Raw genomic sequence first — 18,516 nt, 5'->3', positions numbered from 1 at the left:
GACGTTCACTTTAGCCAGAACACTCTGGAATCGTCGAGAGAAAACGAGAAGACTGCCTCAAATGCAGGTGGGAGTTAATACAATTTGTATTAGTGGATGAGATAATCCTAACAACAAAATTGTTATATATACTAGTGTATATATATATAAAAAATAATAGTTATAAAGATAGTGGAATTAAAAAAACAACAACAACAACGCACTATATTATAATAATTTGTTAAATGACACAGGTCTACATGCTTTTCTTCTGTGCACATGAACAATTCTTGGGCGCTACGGTAAAATGCGTTCATTAACTTAATTGGTGGACATTTGATTTGACACCAACCACTGCATTCATCAAACTAATACAAAAACACCAAGTACAGCTACATAAAGGAGAAACATAAACTGTAGTAGAATAAACTTTATTGCTGAAGAAACCAAGTCTTGAAGGTTTTAATTGGGGTTTGTTCATCATACGTTGAATAAAATGTTTTGGAAGAAAAGCAAGTAGACCTATGTCATTTAAGACATGATTATAATATTGTGCATTTTTTGTTTGTTTGTTTGTTTGTTTTTTAATTCCACTGGTGAATCTCCGATATAATATAGTATGGACACACATACTTTAAAAAATTTTTTTATTTAACAATTTTGTTACAGGGATTGTCTCTCATCCACTAATACATACTGTATTTACTCCCGCCTGGCGCCTGCATTTGAGTCAGTCTTCTCGCTTTCTCTCGACGATTCCAGAGTGTTCTGACTACAGTGAATGTCAATGATCAATTATAAGATCCGTGTACGCCTTCACAATAAGGTAAATGCTCTTTTACTTGCGTAACCACAGCCTGAATTCACCTACCATTGTTTTATTTTGAACGCACCAAACCGGAAATTGTTTTATCGCTTCCCTCACTTGACAGAGAAACGTCTGGAAGTGTCCAGAGTGACAGCTCTGATTGTATAAAAGCAGCTCCGGGACAGCTGCAGCCTGCAGACATCAGAACAAGATCGAAAAGAGATCCCGAATATCCAGCGACTTATATCCAGCGACTTCACAAAGAACTAAGAGTAAGTAGACACTTCCTTTCTTTATTCAACTTTATATCAGGAACTTTACTTATAGCCTACTATATTTTTCAATGTATTTACTGCTTCACTGTGGGAAAACTTTGCAAGGCAAAGCATCCCACATATAATATTCAATACCATTTTATGTTGGTGGGCTGTTCAACATGTATTTTGTAGCATGTACTGCTGTCACGTTTATTTTGTTGTAATGTTTTAATAAATATCATGTTATAATGCTTTGCTTTCTGGAGGCTTCCCATGAAGGACTGTAAATTGTACCTAAATGTGAATAGTTGAATGTATCCTGTCTCTGACCCAAAGTAGGCTCCAGCTCACTTTTGACCTTATTGAGCATAAGCGGCATGGAAAATGAGTTGATGAATGATGATTAATGTGTTGCAATAATATGTTTCTCCTCACAGACGAGCGTATCAACAGTCAAGCAAACAAAATGGTTTCAGCAAAAGGCACCGCCATTGGCATCGACCTGGGCACCACATACTCCTGCGTGGGTGTTTTCCAGCATGGCAAAGTGGAGATCATTGCCAATGACCAGGGCAACAGGACCACACCCAGCTACGTGGCATTCACAGACACTGAGAGGCTCATTGGCGACGCCGCTAAGAACCAGGTGGCGTTGAACCCCAGTAACACAGTGTTTGATGCCAAGCGACTGATTGGAAGGCGGTTTGATGATCCTGTGGTACAATCGGACAGGAAGCACTGGCCCTTCAAGGTAGTCGCCGATGGAGGGAAGCCCAAAATCCAGGTGCAATACAAAGGGGAGGAGAAGGCTTTCAATCCTGAAGAAATTTCCTCCATGGTGCTGGTGAAAATGAAGGAGACGGCCGAAGCTTATCTAGGTCAGCAGGTGTCCAGCGCCGTGGTCACAGTCCCTGCCTACTTTAACGATTCCCAGCGTCAGGCCACCAAAGACGCTGGTGTCATTGCCGGACTGAATATTCTGAGGATCATCAATGAGCCCACGGCGGCAGCCATCGCTTATGGTCTGGACAAACACCAGTCAGGAGAACGCAACGTTCTCATCTTTGACCTGGGTGGCGGCACTTTTGACGTGTCCATCCTGACCATCGACGGTGGTATTTTTGAGGTTAAAGCCACCGCTGGAGACACACATCTGGGCGGAGAGGACTTTGACAACCGCATGGTGGAGCACTTTGTGGCCGAATTCAAAAGGAAGCATAAGAAGGACATTGGCCAGAACAAAAGGGCTCTGAGGAGACTGCGCACCGCCTGCGAGAGGGCCAAGAGAACACTGTCCTCCAGCTCCCAGGCCAACATCGAGATCGACTCTCTCTTTGAGGGCATCGACTTCTACACTTCCATCACCAGAGCTCGCTTTGAGGAGCTTTGCTCTGACCTGTTCAGGGGAACTCTAGAGCCGGTAGAGAAAGCCCTGAAAGACGCCAAGATGGACAAGGGCCAGATCCATGACATAGTCCTCGTCGGTGGCTCCACACGAATCCCCAGAATCCAGAAGCTCCTGCAGGACTTCTTCAATGGCAGGGAGCTGAACAAGAGCATCAACCCCGACGAGGCGGTGGCTTACGGCGCTGCTGTTCAGGCTGCCATCCTGACGGGGGACACCTCGGGCAATGTCCAGGACCTGCTTCTGCTGGATGTGGCGCCTCTGTCGCTTGGCATTGAGACTGCCGGAGGAGTTATGACGCCACTCATCAAACGCAACACTACCATCCCCACCAAGCAGACGCAGATCTTCAGTACATACTCTGACAACCAGCCCGGTGTTCTCATCCAGGTCTTAGAAGGCGAGAGAGCCATGACCAAGGACAACAACCTGCTGGGAAAATTCGAGCTGAGCGGAATCCCACCAGCTCCGCGAGGCGTACCGCAAATTGAGGTCACCTTCGACGTGGACGCCAACGGCATCCTTAGCGTGTCGGCGGTTGACAAAAGCACCGGCAAGGAAAACAAGATCACTATCACCAACGACAAAGGCCGTCTGAGCAAAGAGGAAATAGAGAAGATGGTGGACGACGCCCAAAAGTACAAAGCTGAGGACGACCAGCAGCGGGACAAGATCGCCGCAAAGAACGCGCTGGAGTCATATGCCTTTACCGTGAAGAGCAGCGTGCAGGATGAGAAGGTGGCGGCCAAGTTGTCCGAGGAGGACAAAAAGACACTAATGGACAAGTGTGAGCAGACACTCAGCTGGCTGGAGAGCAATCAGCTGGCCGACAAAGATGAGTTCCAGGACAAGCAAAAGGAGCTGGAACGTGTCTGTCAGCCAATTATTAGCAAATTGTACCAGGGGGCGGGACCCACGCAAAGCTGCAGTAGTCAGGCCCGGGCAGCTCAGGCCGGTGCCCAGGGGCCCACCATTGAAGAAGTGGACTGAAGACATTTGTATTGTCTCGGAGCCTAAGACACATTTAAAATAATACTGTATATATGGTATGAGAATAAGCTATTTCAAATGTTTAAAGTCATCATGTTTGAATTTTGTCATATTTGCAATAAACTGATTTCATCAATTCTGTAAAAGTCTTGACGTGTGTCCATTCAACAACAGTAACCTTGTGCCAATGTTTGACTATTTTTTTCAACTAGAGCTGTGTTTGGTAAAAGAGTTGCCACTGACACTATTCGTTTTTGACATCTATTTAACTTTCTTTTCCCAATAAACCAGCAAAAAGGAAGATCATATTTTAGCAAGGTTAAGTTTAAACGATCATGTCATTTAGTCCAGTTAGTGTCGTTCTCGCACTGACATCCTAACCGCTAACCGAATTGAACAGAAAAGTCAAATACTGTATGTGCTATCATTAACCCCACTTCCAGTTTTAGACTTCATTGCAATCATTTGATTCGCAGTTTTAACTTTTTGCAATACTCTTTATTTTTAAAAGATGGCTGTCATGGGAAAGAATGCTAAACATAGAAACCTGAATAGCAATGTAGGCCTGGTTAAATGAGAGTCAAAGCCCAGTTTACAAGTTAGTTACACGTTGAATATTTGCAAGGTAAAACATGCATAACAACCCCTCGTTCTAGGGTGTAGGTTTGGTCGAACATTGGTAGGGATGATATAACAACATAACCTGCATGTACACTTTTTGCTGGGGACGGGACGTTCATAAAACCAAAGATATTATTTAACGGGGGTCAGGGCTGCTTTTTTCATGAATATGAACCTAATTAAGTGATCGCCTAAATGATGAATGCAAAATAAATCTATCGACTCATAATAATTTTCATGTGTATTGGTTCAGGTGATACAACGTTCAATTCAAACCTTTTGTTTTCAAAAACTACAAAATAAATTAGGGCTGTCAAAATTATCACATTAACGGGCGGTAATTAATTTTTTTAATTAATCACGTTAAAAAATTTGACGCATTTAACGCACATGCACTGCTCAAACAGATTAAAATGACAGCACAGTGTAATGTCCACTTGTTACTTGTGTTTTTTGGTGTTTTGTCGCCCTCTGCTGGCGCTTGGGTGCGACTGATTTTATGGGTTATAGCACCATGAACATCGTGTAATTATTGACATCAACAATGGCGAGCTACTAGTTTATTTTTTTGATTGAAAATTTTTACAAATTTTATTAAAACGAAAACATTAAGAGGGGTTTTAATATAAAATGTTATAACTTGTACTAACATTTATCTTTTAAGAACTACAAGTCTTTCTATCCATGGATCGCTTCAACAGAATATCAATAATGTTAAAGCCATCTTGTTGATTTATTGTTATAATAAACAAATACAGTGCTTATGTACCGTATGTTGAATGTATATATCCGTCTTGTGTCTTATCTTTCCATTCCAACAATAATTTACAGACAAATATGGCATATTTTATATGGTTTGAATTGCGATTAATTACGATTAATTTTTAAGCTGTAATTAACTCGATTAAAAATTTTAATCGTTTGACACCCTAAAATAAATATTTTGAAGTGTAAGTCCCTTTATTTAAAAAAAAAAAAAAAAAAAAAAAAAAAAAACGAGGACCTATCCAAGAATGGGTCCACTTCTTGGGGGCACTGGAGCACTCCTAGACTCCAACTAAAGTATTGTAATATAACAGTGATTCTCTTGCACACAGGCTCCTCATTGACCGCTCGTCGTAGTTTCAGAAATGGGTGACAGGTGATATCATTCTGCATTCACGGACAGTCTCCCTCCCGCTGCTGCAAAAGCGAGGGAGAACTTCCGCATCGTCTGTCCTAGTTCTATGGGCTCAAAGTCATGGCTCGTGATTGCATTTCGATTTAGGACACGATTAATCATTTTCCTTTCGTGGGGGGAGTGGGGGGTCGGGGGCGCTTGGACTTTCTTTACCATGTTCTTGATCACATATACAATGCTGCTGCTACCAGCCAACGCAGCATGCTTGCTGTCACGAAAATAAAAATAAATCGAGAGTTTAATTTCTAAATATGGAACGACCAACACATCATATTCACCTCTCGCTCTGTTGTATTTTTGTTTTTATGCTCATCACTATTATTTTTGGTCACTATTGTTAAAACTATAAGTGTAAATAGCTAGTTGTCAAATGTGCTGCTCTGAAATAAAAACAATACTACATTTTTATATTTGACAGTTTAATTGCACATCAGTATTAAGATGATCGTATTGAATTTTTGCACTGGTATTAATAAATAAAATAATCCGGTCAGCTCCCATGTCGTCCCCGCATCTCAGATCGTCAAATGCTGACGAGAAATAATTGTTTGCTCTTTACGATTTCGCCTATCTACTCTCATTAGTCTGTTAAGAAAAAGGTAGACATATTGCGACATCTCCCGTGTCCGTGTGCGTTGTTTTTGGACGCTTGAGTAGCACATGATGGACAGACTGACATAATTTGTCAAACCAACCAACACCCGACACGCTCTGACACGAAAAAAAATAAAACACTCGGAAAAAATTGACATGTATATACAATTTCATTGCAAATCAGTATTATGGTGATCATACTAAATATTATTTTTTTCTGTGCACATATGAGGTAAATATCGCTGCCATGAAGCCTCCATATAGTGACAGTTCTCTGCCCCCTTCACTGTTGTCACGCGACCGCAGCTCAGCTTTTGCTTGCCTCGTTGCTACCCGTGTTTTAAATTACTGTAATTTTGATAGTATGTCGTCATAGATAGTCCCGAGTCTGTTGAGAAAAGTAGTACACTAAACCATGCTCGCTAGATTTGTGTGGTGTTTTTGTCAGTTTGAGCAGCATTTGATAGGCTCCACGTTAACAAATATGTGACAAAGTCCTTTCCTTTCATTTTTTAATTCGTTCACCGCATAGTCATTACTGGAAAGTCAAGTTAGCAGCAAGCTAGGTCAGGAACCGGAGAACCGAATCACTGAACGGGAAGTGACAAAACTCCGTCTTGCCCCCCCCTGCCTGCACGCTAGCTGCTTATTGGCCACACGTGGAAGTGAGTGACAGACGCCCTGATTCTGTTTCCGCTCCCTCCCCTGCCCGCGATGAGGCTGGCGTCTGATTGGTCGTGTGCGATGTCAGAAGACGCTGCCGCTTGCTCAACGCCCTCCCACGCAGCGAACAAGCACCAACTTCATAGAACGAATCAGTGCAGATGGTGATTAGTTCGGTCTCGTTCACCCAAACAATTCGTTCAAAAAGAACGAATCGTTCGCAGCCGATACAACACTAAATTCTAAATCAGGCTGCTAAGGACAGCTATACTTTTCGCCTAGATCTCATCCATTGAATACGGTACGCCCACCGGTGTCGTGCCGATGTAGTTACCCTCGTAAAAATTGTATCCCTGGGCGGAGCACTGATTTGCTTGATTTCCGTGTTTTGGCGATGTAGCTATCTACAAGGTTTCAAAACATGGCCCATCCATGAAAAATAAGGAAAAACTTTTTTTTTTCTGTCGGATGCTGGGATACACACATACACATACAGTAGAGGTCCCTCCTAGGCTATAGACCAGGGGTGGGCAATTAATTCCACAAAGGGCCGCAGTGGGTGCGGGTTTTTGTTGCAACCCATTAAGAGGACACCTTTTCACCAATCTGCTGTTTTACAAGTGCAATCAGTCGATTGCAGTCAGGTGCTTCTCATTTCTGCTGAAACCGAATTGGTTAAACTATCTGTGCTGGGTCAGTTGGAACAAAGACCAGGACCCACTGCGGCCCTCGAGGACCAGTTTGCCCACCCCTGCTATAGACCCTACTCACGTGACGTCACAGCCACGCCCCCACGCCATGTTGTCCGTCTACTCGTCATGTTAATGCATTAGCGCTTCGTAAATTCCTCCTATTATGGCGTGTTTTTCTGCTCGTTAACATTAATAATCAAAATGGTGAAGTCGTGTGTGGCGGTCGGTTGCAAAAACAGAGAAGATAGATGGAGAGATTTGAAGTTTTACCGTATTCCGAGAGACCCGGAGAGGAGAGCGAGATGGACTGCTGCAATCCGACGAGAAAACTGGGCTCCAAAGGACTACCACAGATTATGTAGTAGTCATTTTATATCTGGTAAGATGCATTTAATATATATTTAGAGGGTTTTGGGCTGACAACCACCATTAAGATCATTGCTAGGCTAATCGCCGACAACATACACTCAGACGTTGTGAATGAACTACCTGAAAATATATAATTATCAGGGGATAATAAGACAGTTGTCATACAATTAATTTACAATTTCACTATTGAGGTCAAAAGCCAAAAAATAAATTCAACTAGGGACAATCTGGAGTAGTGCACTTCATATTTATTACATATTACATATTTATGTAGTGAGAGTGCTATCGCTAAACCATATAAAGATTAAAAGCCCTAGCTCCATTGACAAATGACATGAAATACATTAGACTTGACAGTGGATGTTAGCAAGAACAAAAGATTTTGAATTGAAAATTTCGTAACTCACCTTCCCGAGCACAAGATAGATTCCTGACGAATTTTCGTGGATGAGGACCTGTTTCACCCAACCAGCAACGAAGTATTTATAAGCCTCCAAGCTCTTTAAGTTTTTCAAACTTTCGTGAGAATAGGCTGATTTTGTGTGGACAAGATAGTTGTAAATATCAGGGTAGCAGATGTCAGGCAAAGACGGCGAAGACAGCGGGTCGAAAAACATTGATTTAGACATCAAATATGGATCTGGCGAATGGATAAACTGAAGCTTTTCCACATAACGCCTTTTATGCAACACATCCAATGAGTTTACAGTGTCTGATAACACCGGGGCTTCCATGAATTGCTCTATAACTTGCACGACTAATTGGAAACAATGAGAATAGGTCTAAAAAATACGGACAATATGGCGGCCGGATACAGCGAAACGTCATTTTGTGACGTAGGGTCTATAGGATGCCAGGAAGATGCTAGGCAATAGCCAATGGCAGAGCAGCTATAAGTATGTTGCATTCAGTAAACTCTGGTAGCAGCCCATACTGTATTTTTGCCTTGCATATCCAGAAATTTCTTTCGTAAAGAGGCAATATTTTCCTGTTGAGGTGTGCCGCAACCTGCAAATTCCGTATGTAGAGACATTTGCAAATAGAAGTACCACTGTACAACACTTTAAGACCACACTATCTTAAAACAAGACTTACCCAAGACTTTTGGAGGTCCAGACTAGGACAAGATCAAGACCGAGATGAGACTATCCAGCCATCCATCGATCATCTTCCGCTTGCTCCGGGTTCGGGTCGCGGGGGCAGCAGCTTTAACAGGGAAGCCCAGACTTCCCTCTCTCCAGCCACTTCAACCAGCTCCTCCGGCGGGATCCCAAGGCATTCCCAGGCCAGCTGAGAGACATAGTCTCTCCAGCGTGACCTGGATTGTCCCCGGGGCCACCCGCTGGTGGGACATGCCCGGAACACCTCTCCGGGGAGGCGTCCAGGAGGTATCCGAACCATGCGGAGGAGTAGCGGCTCGAGACAGAGTCCCTCCCGGATGACCCAGCTTCTCACCCTATCTCGAAGGGAGAGCCCGGACACCCTGCGGAGGAAACTCATTTCAGCCGCTTGTAGTGTTCAATGTATTTATTCAGATTTAGCTTTGGAAAGAGATACTGTACATATAAGACATGTTTTTTCACTTTTTTCCATAAGTAGAAATAAAAAAGCAAAAACAAAACTTATGTATAGATATATATAAAGTTGTTAAAGTATGTATGTAAGGTTGTTAAAGCACTACAAATGTAATAATTTGATAAGTTTTAAACGTGTTACTGTCCCACCGAATTATTTTTAAACAAGAATAAAGTGGAAAAATGCCTGTCTTTATTAAATGCTTCATTGAGTGAGTCCGCTCAAGCTGATCACTTACACACAATAAGTTGCCACATCAACTGTTTAACATTTAAACGATGATGGACGCATGCGGCGCTTTGAAGTTTCGGCTTCCAGGCATCTGTGGCAAGATCAAACCTTAACGTCTGTCAATCATTCTTAACTTTAATAAGCAACTCCAGTGCACTGCCTGTCCAACAAAGAACAGCAGGAGGGAGAGTGAGACTATATGATAGGCTTGGGACAGCTCATCTGTATTTATTTTTTTTAATTGAAAAAAATCCGCGGTGGACTGAGGGCGCGAAGTTTAAAGCACGAAGTAGCGAGGGATCCCTCTACCGGTATCTTTATTTTATTATATTGTTAATATTGAATTAATTTATAGAGGTGGCAGAATGTTATTAACACAAGATGGAAAGTAGTTGTTTATTTTTACTATTTTTTTAAGTTTCTTACTTAAAAATCACATTAAGCTAGTTGTTCATCAGCGGTCAAAAGTTTTGAGACTCTCCAACATTCAGTCGGATGAGAAAGTGTCTCATAACCTTTGACACCGGGTGTACACCCGGGCCCTCAAGCCGTTGCTAGCATAAGTGAAAGACAGCCGAGTATCTTTACTAGAGAGCTGAAGAAGGCCAGGAGGTAAGGTCTTTAAAAAAAAAAAGACGTTAGCGATGGACCTGTGCATTAATGTTAGTGCCTAGCTTCTTTGCTGACGTAATTCCTGCATGAATTCCAATATGGGGGACTTGACAGTTCAGACTACAGCCACATTATGGAAAAATGTGGCCCAGATCGGATTTTAACCACACAGGAAAGTGACCTAGATCGGATTTGAAATGGTCCACTTTTATGCAACCTGTTCCGTTCAGACCGACAAGTTAATGCCCGACTCAAGTTAGAAAAACACGAAAAAAATCGGATTTGTGCATTAACACCTGCGGACGTGGGCAAATGCTTAGCTCTTGACTAGTTTGTAAACTCGGCTGACTTTCATTTCTTCAGGCCTTCATTGCTATTTCTGTTTCTGTTGTTCATCAAGCTTTCCGATGAAAGCCATCTTTTGAAAATGAAAATGTTTATTAAAAAAAATAAATATATATATATATATATATATATATATATATATATATATATATATATATATATATATATATATTCTAAGTAGAAGATGATCCCACCAACCAGAGACTGAAACAATACAAGGGATGTCATCCTTAAATGCTATATTGAAAACGAAAAAGTTGGCCTACGTTGAGGATCGTTAAAAAATTGTCTCTTGAAGTTCCATGAAAGACTGAAAGCACAACTTAGATGTGTGACGAAATCCAACTGCATGTGTGCATGCGCATAACTTAGCAACTCACCAAAAAGAGGAAATGATCAAATTCAAAAGCTGCACTTAGTCAAGATGACTGCACAGGGATTGATTCTTATTTTTTTGCTTCAATACCAAGGTAATTTACTCTCTTTGAATGACTTTGGGATCCAAACTGCTTGGAGTCTTTTGGGTGGTAAAATCTAGACTATTAAATGAAAAATAAAATGAAATTTAGCTCAGAGTCGTTGAAAGCAAAGCTACAGTTTGGTAAGTGGCTTTTCTCGCTGGTGTCTTGCAGTCATTCGAGGCGGTGACGTGGGCATTTACGCCAAGGTGGGCGATGTGGCTACTCTACCCTGTAAGCTGCCGTCCTGCTCCAATTTACAATGGTTTTACACTCGGGACTATATTGCGTTTGTACCGGAAGTGAAACACGGCCTAGTTCAGGCCAGTTCGACCAGAAGTCAACGTTTGGGCCTGAAGGATAACTGCTCGCTCCTCATCCAGCGGTTGACAGCTGAAGATGCCGGTTACTACACGTGTGATCCGCATGAACAGAAGGAAAGGGTTTATTTGACGGTGTTGACAGGTGAGTCGTCTGATGAGACATTTTTTTCTAGGCTAGCCATAACTCAATAAGTGCCAAAGATGTGGCTTGACCTCTCTTCGCCACAGTGAGCGGTGTAAGAGTTTTTACTGTCAATTCAACTCATTGCAGCCAGACATCCTCCAAGGGCAAATGCATTGAACGGGGCCGGCCCTGAGCATGGGCGAGCTAGGTGATTGCCTAGGGCTCCATCTAGTAGATGGGGCGCCAAATTACTTTGGGGGAAAAAAATCCTCATGCTATACTTCCCAAACGTTTTCTAACATATCAAGTACATTTCAATATGGTATTGTTTATATATTCATATACCAATATTTACGCTTTCCGACCTGGATTGGATTAGACACCTGCAGTTTTGTGGTACTCACGAAGCAGGGTTGAACAGTTTGCGGTTAGAGTATGGAAGCAGATCAACTTCACAGAGAAAAATAATGTCAGGCGATTTCATCAAAGGTCATTCAAACTCATGGTTTCAGTAGGAAACAAAAATTATCACATAACAAAAACTAAATAGTATAACTAGCAATTCATGAAACAACTGGAACAGCAACTGAAGAAATACAGTGGGGCTAATAAGTACTTAGTCATCCACCAATTGTGAAAGTTCTCCTACTTGAAAAGATTAGAGAGGCCTGTAATTGTCAACATGGGTAAACCTCAACCATGAGAGACAGAATGTGGAAAAAACAGAAAATCACATTGTTTGATTTTTAAAGAATTTATTTCCAAATTAGAGTGGAAAATAAGTATTTGGTCACCTACAAATAAGATTTCTGGCTGTCAAAGAGGTCTAACTTCTTCTAACGAGGCTCCACTCGTTACCTGTATTAATGGCACCTGTTTTAACTCATTATCGGTATAAAAGACACCTGTCCACTACCTCAGTCAGTCAGTCACACTCCAAACTTCACTATGGCCAAGACCAAAGAGCTGTCGAAGGACACCAGAGACAAAATTGTAGACCTGCACCAGGCTGGGAGGACTGAATCTGCAATAGGTAAAATGCTTGGTGTAAAGAAATCAACTGTAGGAGCAAATATTAGAAAACGGAAGACATACATGACCACTGATAATCTCCCTCAATCTCGGGGTCCATGCAAGATTGGACCCCGTGGTGTCAAAATGATAACAAGAACGGTGAGCAAAAATCCCAGAACCACACGGGGGGACCTAGTGAATGACCGACATAGAGCTGGGACCACAGTAACAAAGGCTACTATCAGTAACACAATGGGCCGCCATGGACTCAAATCCTGCACTGCCAGACGTGTCCGCCTGCTGAAGCCAGTACACGTCCAGGCCTATCTGTGGTTCGCGAGAGAGCATTTGGATAATCCAGAAGAGGACTGGGAGAATGTGTTAAGGTCAGATGAAAACAAAATAGAACTTTTTGGTAGAACACAGGCTCTCGTGTTTGGAGGAGAAAGAATACTGAATTGCAGCCGAAGAACACCATACCCATTGTGAAGCATGGGGGTGGAAACATCATGCTTTGGGGCTGTTTTTCTGCAAAGGGACCAGGACGACTGATCTGTGTAAAGGAAAGGATGAATGGGACCATGTATCGAGAGATTTTGAGTGAAAATCTCCTTGCATCAGCAAGGGCATTGAAGATGAGACGTGGCTGGGTCTTTCAGCATGACAATGATCCCAAACACACAGCCAGGGCAACAAAGGAATGGCTTCGTAAGAAGCATTTCAAGGTTCTGGAGTGGCCTAGCCAGTCTCCAGATCTCAACCCCGTAGAAAATCTGTGGAGGAAGTTGAAAGTCCATATTGACCAAATACTTATTTTCCACCATAATTTGCAAATAAATTCTTTAAAAATCAAACAATGTGATTTTCTTTTTTCCCCACATTCTGTCTCTCATGGTTGAGGTTTACCCATGTTGACAATTACAGGCCTCTCTAATAGTTTCAAGTGGGAGAACTTGCACAATTAGTGGTTGACGAAATAATTATTTGCCCCACTGTAATTAACACACAACAATAAATTTGAGCTTTTTTTTACAGCACCGCATTGCATGCTTGGAGGCATGAAGCATGAGTGGCAATATATTGTATGACAAGTGTTGACAGCAGGTGGAAGTGAGATTACATTGAGCACTGATGGTCAAAAAAAGCTTCTTGAAGCAATGAAGAATTGCAGCCACTTGATTCAAAGCTTCATAGTGGTTCATTTGCTCTCAAGTGGTTTTGAAGCCCAAAAAGTGAACATTGTCGAGAATTCTGCCTATTTTTTTAAGGAAATGGTATGTATGTGCTTGTTTTACTATACAAACAAAATGCAACAAGTGCTATAAGGTTCATTTGCTATTCATTTTTATTTAGAAATAATAGCTTACCCACATTGTTTTGGCTTTAAACTGTACACGCTTTAAGTTGTGAAAATACAATATTTACAACATTTAAAAATATACAGTCATGTGAAAAAATTAGGACACCCCATTAAATATTGAGTTCTTTCCTAAGAAATGTTCACATATCAATGTCTGATCTTGTTTTTCTTCATCTCTGGAAAAGAAAGCGATTTAATTGCTGGTGAACAACAAAAATTAACATTGTTTTACTCGTTAAACCAGCTATATCCACAAAAATGCATATTCTAACTGAGGAAAAAGTTACCACCCAATAGCTAGCGTTACCCCTTTTGGCTGAAATAACTTCAGTGAGTCGTTTGTAGCCATCTACCAGTCCTTGACATCGATCTGAAAAGTTTGCCCCACTCCTCAACTAAGAATACTTTCAACTGTGAGATGTTTGAGGGGTTTCTTGCATCTACAACCCGTTCCAGTTCACCTATCAGCATCTCAGTGGGATTAAAATCTTGGCTTTGACTCGGCCATTCCCGGACTCTTCCTTTTCAGCCAGTCCTTGGTGGATTTACCAGTATGTTTTGGGTCATTGCCATGTTGCAGCATCCAGTTTCGCTTCAGCTTTTTTTCCACAGATGATCTCACATGCTCCGTAAGCACTGATTCACAATAGAATTCATAGTGGATTCTATGTGGGTAAGCCGGCCAGGTCCTCCTGCAGCAAAGCATCCCCAAACCATGACACTTCCAGCTCCATGCTTCACAGTTGGTATAAGCTTTTCCCCTGGAATGCTGTTTTGGGTTTACACCATACATGTCCTCTATTCTAGTGTCCAAATAATTCAATTTTAGATTATTCTGTCCAAAGAAAATTTTCCCAGAAGTCCTGGTCTTTGTCTACAATTACTCTGGCAAACATCAGTCTGGCCTTCATGTTCTTCTTGGAGAGCAAAAGTTTCCTCCTTGCACACCTTCCATGAAGGTTAAACTTGTGATGTCTCTTTCTGTTTTTAGAGGCATGCACTTTCACATCAACAGTAGCAAGAGCCTTCTGTAGGTCCCGTGATGATGTCTGCTCTCAGGGTGAACTTGCTTGGACGGCCAGACCTGGGCATGGTGCCAGTTGTTTTGAATGTCCACTATTTTCCGGATAGTGGAATGGCGGATTTTATATTCCTTTGAGATCTTTTGAAATCCCTTACCAGACTCATAATCGTCTACAGTCTTCTTTCTGAAGGCCTCAGACAGCTCCTTTGATCTCACCATGCTGTTTTCTCTCACTTCAACAGTCAGTCACTGTTGATAGTATTCTGCGTTGAGGAGTGGGGCAAACTTTCCTCAGACCGATGCCAAAGAGTGGTAGATGGCTACAAAAAGCGTCTCACTGGAGTTATTTCAGCCATAGGGGGTAACAATCGCTATTAGGTGGTAGGGTGTCCTAACTTTTTCCTCAGTTAGAATATGCATTTTTGATGATATATTTGGTTTCATGAGTAATACAATGTTAATTTTTGTTGTTTAGCCGCAATTAAATCACTTTCTTTTCCAGAGACAAAGTAAAACAAGATCAGACATTGATATGTGAACATTTCTTAATAAAGAACTGAATATTTCATGGGGTGTCCTAATTTTTCACATGACTGTATGTATTGTCATTGGGTGGGGGTCCTAGCTACACTTTCACCCAGGGCACCTAGTCACCCAGGGCTGGCCCTGATTGAACGTCAACTGCTGTCAATGGCACTGAAACATGATCATTCATTGCCAGTCCTCCCAACTTTTCCAAGGTCTCACTTGTCGGCTTCTTCCCTGCAGTGACATCATCTCCTGCAATGAGAGGTGGTGAGGTTGACCTCAAGTGTTCCCTGACCCACTGGTATGCTGGCCGATGTTTTTTTGGAAGGTTTCTTGGGAATTTTCACTGGCTGAACGAGGAAGGCCAGGAACTTCCAACGAATCAAGACCTGCAGGACAACTGCACGTCCACTTTAAAAGTACTTTCTGTCGACCATTACAGGAATTTCACATGCCAGTACAGGCAGAATAATAGGGTGATCGTCCAGACCCAGTACACAGTTAACCTATCTAGGATGAACACCTGGATAATCAACGCCATTCGTGTAGTTGCTGCCATTCTAATATTTATCCTCATTTGCGCACTCGCCATCGACGTCATGGTGAAGTCCAGAAGAAATGCGGGCTGACCTACCAACAGGCTATAATGACAATCAGGCATTTGCTTCCTACCCAAGATTTACAGCAAGCATTGCTCATTTCATCAAGTCGGTTCAACCACCAAGGCGTCCTAACTGTGCTTCATTTGTTCCTTCTACGCCAGGGGTTGTTATGCATGTTTACGTGGCAAATACTGAGCTTGCAACTAACTTGTAAAATGGGCTTCATGTTTCTCTGTTTTTTGAAATGCAAAACCGCTTTTGGCACAGTTATAAATAAAGCACACAATAAAACAACAGGTTCCACACACACAGTGGTTAGCACATTCCCCTCAGTTCTGAGATCCAAGGGTTCAATCCTGGGCATCGAGCAGTGATAGGAACCGGTTCTAACACTTCGATGCTCACGGAATCGTCCGAATTTTAAAATTTCGATTCCTTGTTTCAATGCCCTGACCGCCGAGTGGAAAAAAATTGCTCGAGTTCAAAGGACTGATATAAGGCTGCAGCTATCGATTAATTTTAGTAGTCGATTAATCTATCAACTAGTTAGTTCGAATAATCCAGTAATCGGATCATCTGAACATTTAATGCGTTGCAGAATAAAGTTCAGGAGATGCAAAACAAAGGCTTGCTACGATTGCAATTTCAAAAGAGCATTAAATGCGAATACAAAATAAAATTCCCTGTGTTTCTTCAAAATATTCAGAATTGTACTTTCATTTAGAAAAGAATTAAAATAACTGACTTTAGCGTCAAATGGCATCAAAAATAAATAAATGAGCATCAACGTACAACAAAAGAATTGGCTGACTTACATAGCAAAAGTCCGCTAGCTTAAATGCTATAAAATACTAACGTATTTTCAAAATGCTCTTGAATCGTTCAAACACATATTTCCACAAAAACCGGCTAAATACACCTAGAAACTAAATTACGTATGCTTTAAAAAAAAACATTAGCTCAAACAAAAACTTACCTTATGTTGGTCTCAACGGGAAGCAGCTGAATTCAGCCATGTTAAATGAGTTATTTCATATTCACTGTTGCCAATAGAGGGCAGTGTATCCACCCAAACCAATAAAACTAAATGCAAGCACTTTCAAAACAAACTACTACAATGCCACTCTGATTAAATGAGTACTCAAAGCAGCAAAATTTGATTCGAAGCTTTTTTTCCTAATCGATTACTCGAGTTAATCGATTAATTGTTGCAACACTAGACTGATATTTCTATACAAGTTAAAATTAACCTTGTGAGAAGTTCATTTAATTTAAAAAGAAAAACATTGAGAAGTTAACCCTTAAATATAACCTATGCATTTTTTTACCCTGCATCTTAAAAGAATCGGAATAGAGTCTCGTTCGGAACCGGAATCGAAACGTGGAATCGAAATCCGAACCGGAATCGTCCAATTTCAAACAATGCCCAACCCTACCCCTCGTGTGCTCTCACCTCCAGATTGGGTTTTGCTGTTTAAATAACATTTTTTTTTTTTAAATGCCCTCCTGTTCAAAATCCGCCCCCCCAGATTTTATGCTTTCCAATGATGTATCACACATGCATATCAGACAGTTTTGAAAGTTGGCCAAATTGGGGGTCTCACAGCGGAACTTCAAGTTACCTGAGTGTTTTCTGCCGTATGTAAATCTGACGTTAGCAGATTGCTCTTATTGGAGATACGTGTGTGGCAGCGTGACAGTTTTTTAAATATTTTTTTAAACATGGTGTTTTAACAGTTGCCGTTATTTTTCAGGATCAAAGCACCGTATGCTGGAACGACGGTCCGGCCCGTACCGGCCAACTTTCACCCCTAACTATCACCCATATTTTGTAATATGAGACTTACTTTACTAACCAGTTTCATTTCACTATTTTCATACTTTATTTAAATATGTAACAATTTTGGCCAGTACATGAGATATAAATGAACAAACATCATGTGTAGTTTTTGATACAATTCATGGGATCATTTCTTTTCTCTTGTTCACCTCCTTACACGAAATGTTTTATTTTATTTTTGTTTTAAAGCTGTTAAGTTTGTTTTAAAGCTATTTTTTAACTTCTTAGCAGATAGCTATTCCACTTTTGAATCAGTCTAATGTCGAATCACTAGTCATATGCCAAAATTTTTTAAAGCTCTATTTTATGGCGTCTGCGGTAATATTTAAAAGGATTAATAAAATATTTTTTACTAATAATTATAGCTTCAGAAAATTTGTTTTAACATGAAATTAGTTTTAAAAAATCTTCCTCAAGTAGGGCTTAATGTGAACCCAGCAATCAACTTCACCCTATTCATGAATTATAATAAAAATAACTATTTTAGTCTGACTTTTTTTTTTAGATTCCCCCCCCCCCCCCCCCCCCCCCTTTTCTACTGGCCTTCAGCTAAATTTGGTTTCTGCAGTTTGGGATTCACATATATCCCATATGCTACAGCTACTGTGATTGTTTCTCAGTTTTACTGCATTTCCTTTATGCGTGAAATGTGAACCGTAGAGATGTTACAATGGGTATTTTGTGAAATCAGGATGAAAAGTTTGTAATATTGTTGTGGTAGCTGCTGTTACATAATTCATTGTTTTTTCCGCATATTTTTGCAGCTTGCGTCATGCGCTGTTGTGCACTGGATGGTTGGACAACAGTTGAAAAAAGCAAAATAAATAAATAAATAAATGCAAAACAGAGACATTTGTTGAAATTATCATGTTCAAAAAGCCCTTGTATGCTAATGCTGTATGTTAGTTTCAATTGTTGGTGT

General features: G+C 41.1%; 2 protein-coding genes across 2 annotated transcripts; both read left to right on the top strand.

The window, feature by feature from the left end:
* Window positions 1-13: 13 nt before the first annotated feature.
* Window positions 14-3,562, top strand: LOC130907279 (heat shock 70 kDa protein 1). Its single transcript, XM_057822165.1, has 3 exons — window positions 14-805; window positions 912-1,059; window positions 1,482-3,562. The coding sequence occupies exon 3, from the start codon at window positions 1,511-1,513 to the stop codon at window positions 3,437-3,439; it is 1,929 nt and encodes a 642-aa protein (XP_057678148.1). The 5' UTR covers window positions 14-805; window positions 912-1,059; window positions 1,482-1,510; the 3' UTR covers window positions 3,440-3,562.
* Window positions 3,563-10,745: 7,183 nt separating this feature from the next.
* LOC130908006 (uncharacterized) lies at window positions 10,746-18,091 on the top strand. Its single transcript, XM_057823588.1, has 4 exons — window positions 10,746-10,791; window positions 10,954-11,013; window positions 11,083-11,244; window positions 15,393-18,091. The coding sequence occupies exons 1-4, from the start codon at window positions 10,746-10,748 to the stop codon at window positions 15,779-15,781; spliced, it is 657 nt and encodes a 218-aa protein (XP_057679571.1). The 3' UTR covers window positions 15,782-18,091.
* Window positions 18,092-18,516: the final 425 nt, after the last annotated feature.

Source organism: Corythoichthys intestinalis, chromosome 19 (genome assembly GCF_030265065.1).
Source record: "Corythoichthys intestinalis isolate RoL2023-P3 chromosome 19, ASM3026506v1, whole genome shotgun sequence".
NCBI classification, from domain to species: domain Eukaryota; kingdom Metazoa; phylum Chordata; class Actinopteri; order Syngnathiformes; family Syngnathidae; genus Corythoichthys; species Corythoichthys intestinalis.
This window is presented reverse-complemented; position numbering and strand designations above follow the sequence as displayed.

Excerpts from the sequence above, each read along its gene's own strand:
- LOC130907279 (XM_057822165.1), top strand. The coding sequence starts at position 1,511 with ATGGTTTCAGCAAAAGGCACCGCCATTGGCATCGACCTGGGCACCACA.
- LOC130908006 (XM_057823588.1), top strand. The coding sequence starts at position 10,746 with ATGACTGCACAGGGATTGATTCTTATTTTTTTGCTTCAATACCAAG. Across the intron at positions 10,792-10,953 it reads TTTTTTGCTTCAATACCAAG|TCATTCGAGGCGGTGACGTG; the intron begins GTAATTTACTCT and ends GGTGTCTTGCAG. Across the intron at positions 11,014-11,082 it reads CGATGTGGCTACTCTACCCT|TGAAACACGGCCTAGTTCAG; the intron begins GTAAGCTGCCGT and ends TTGTACCGGAAG.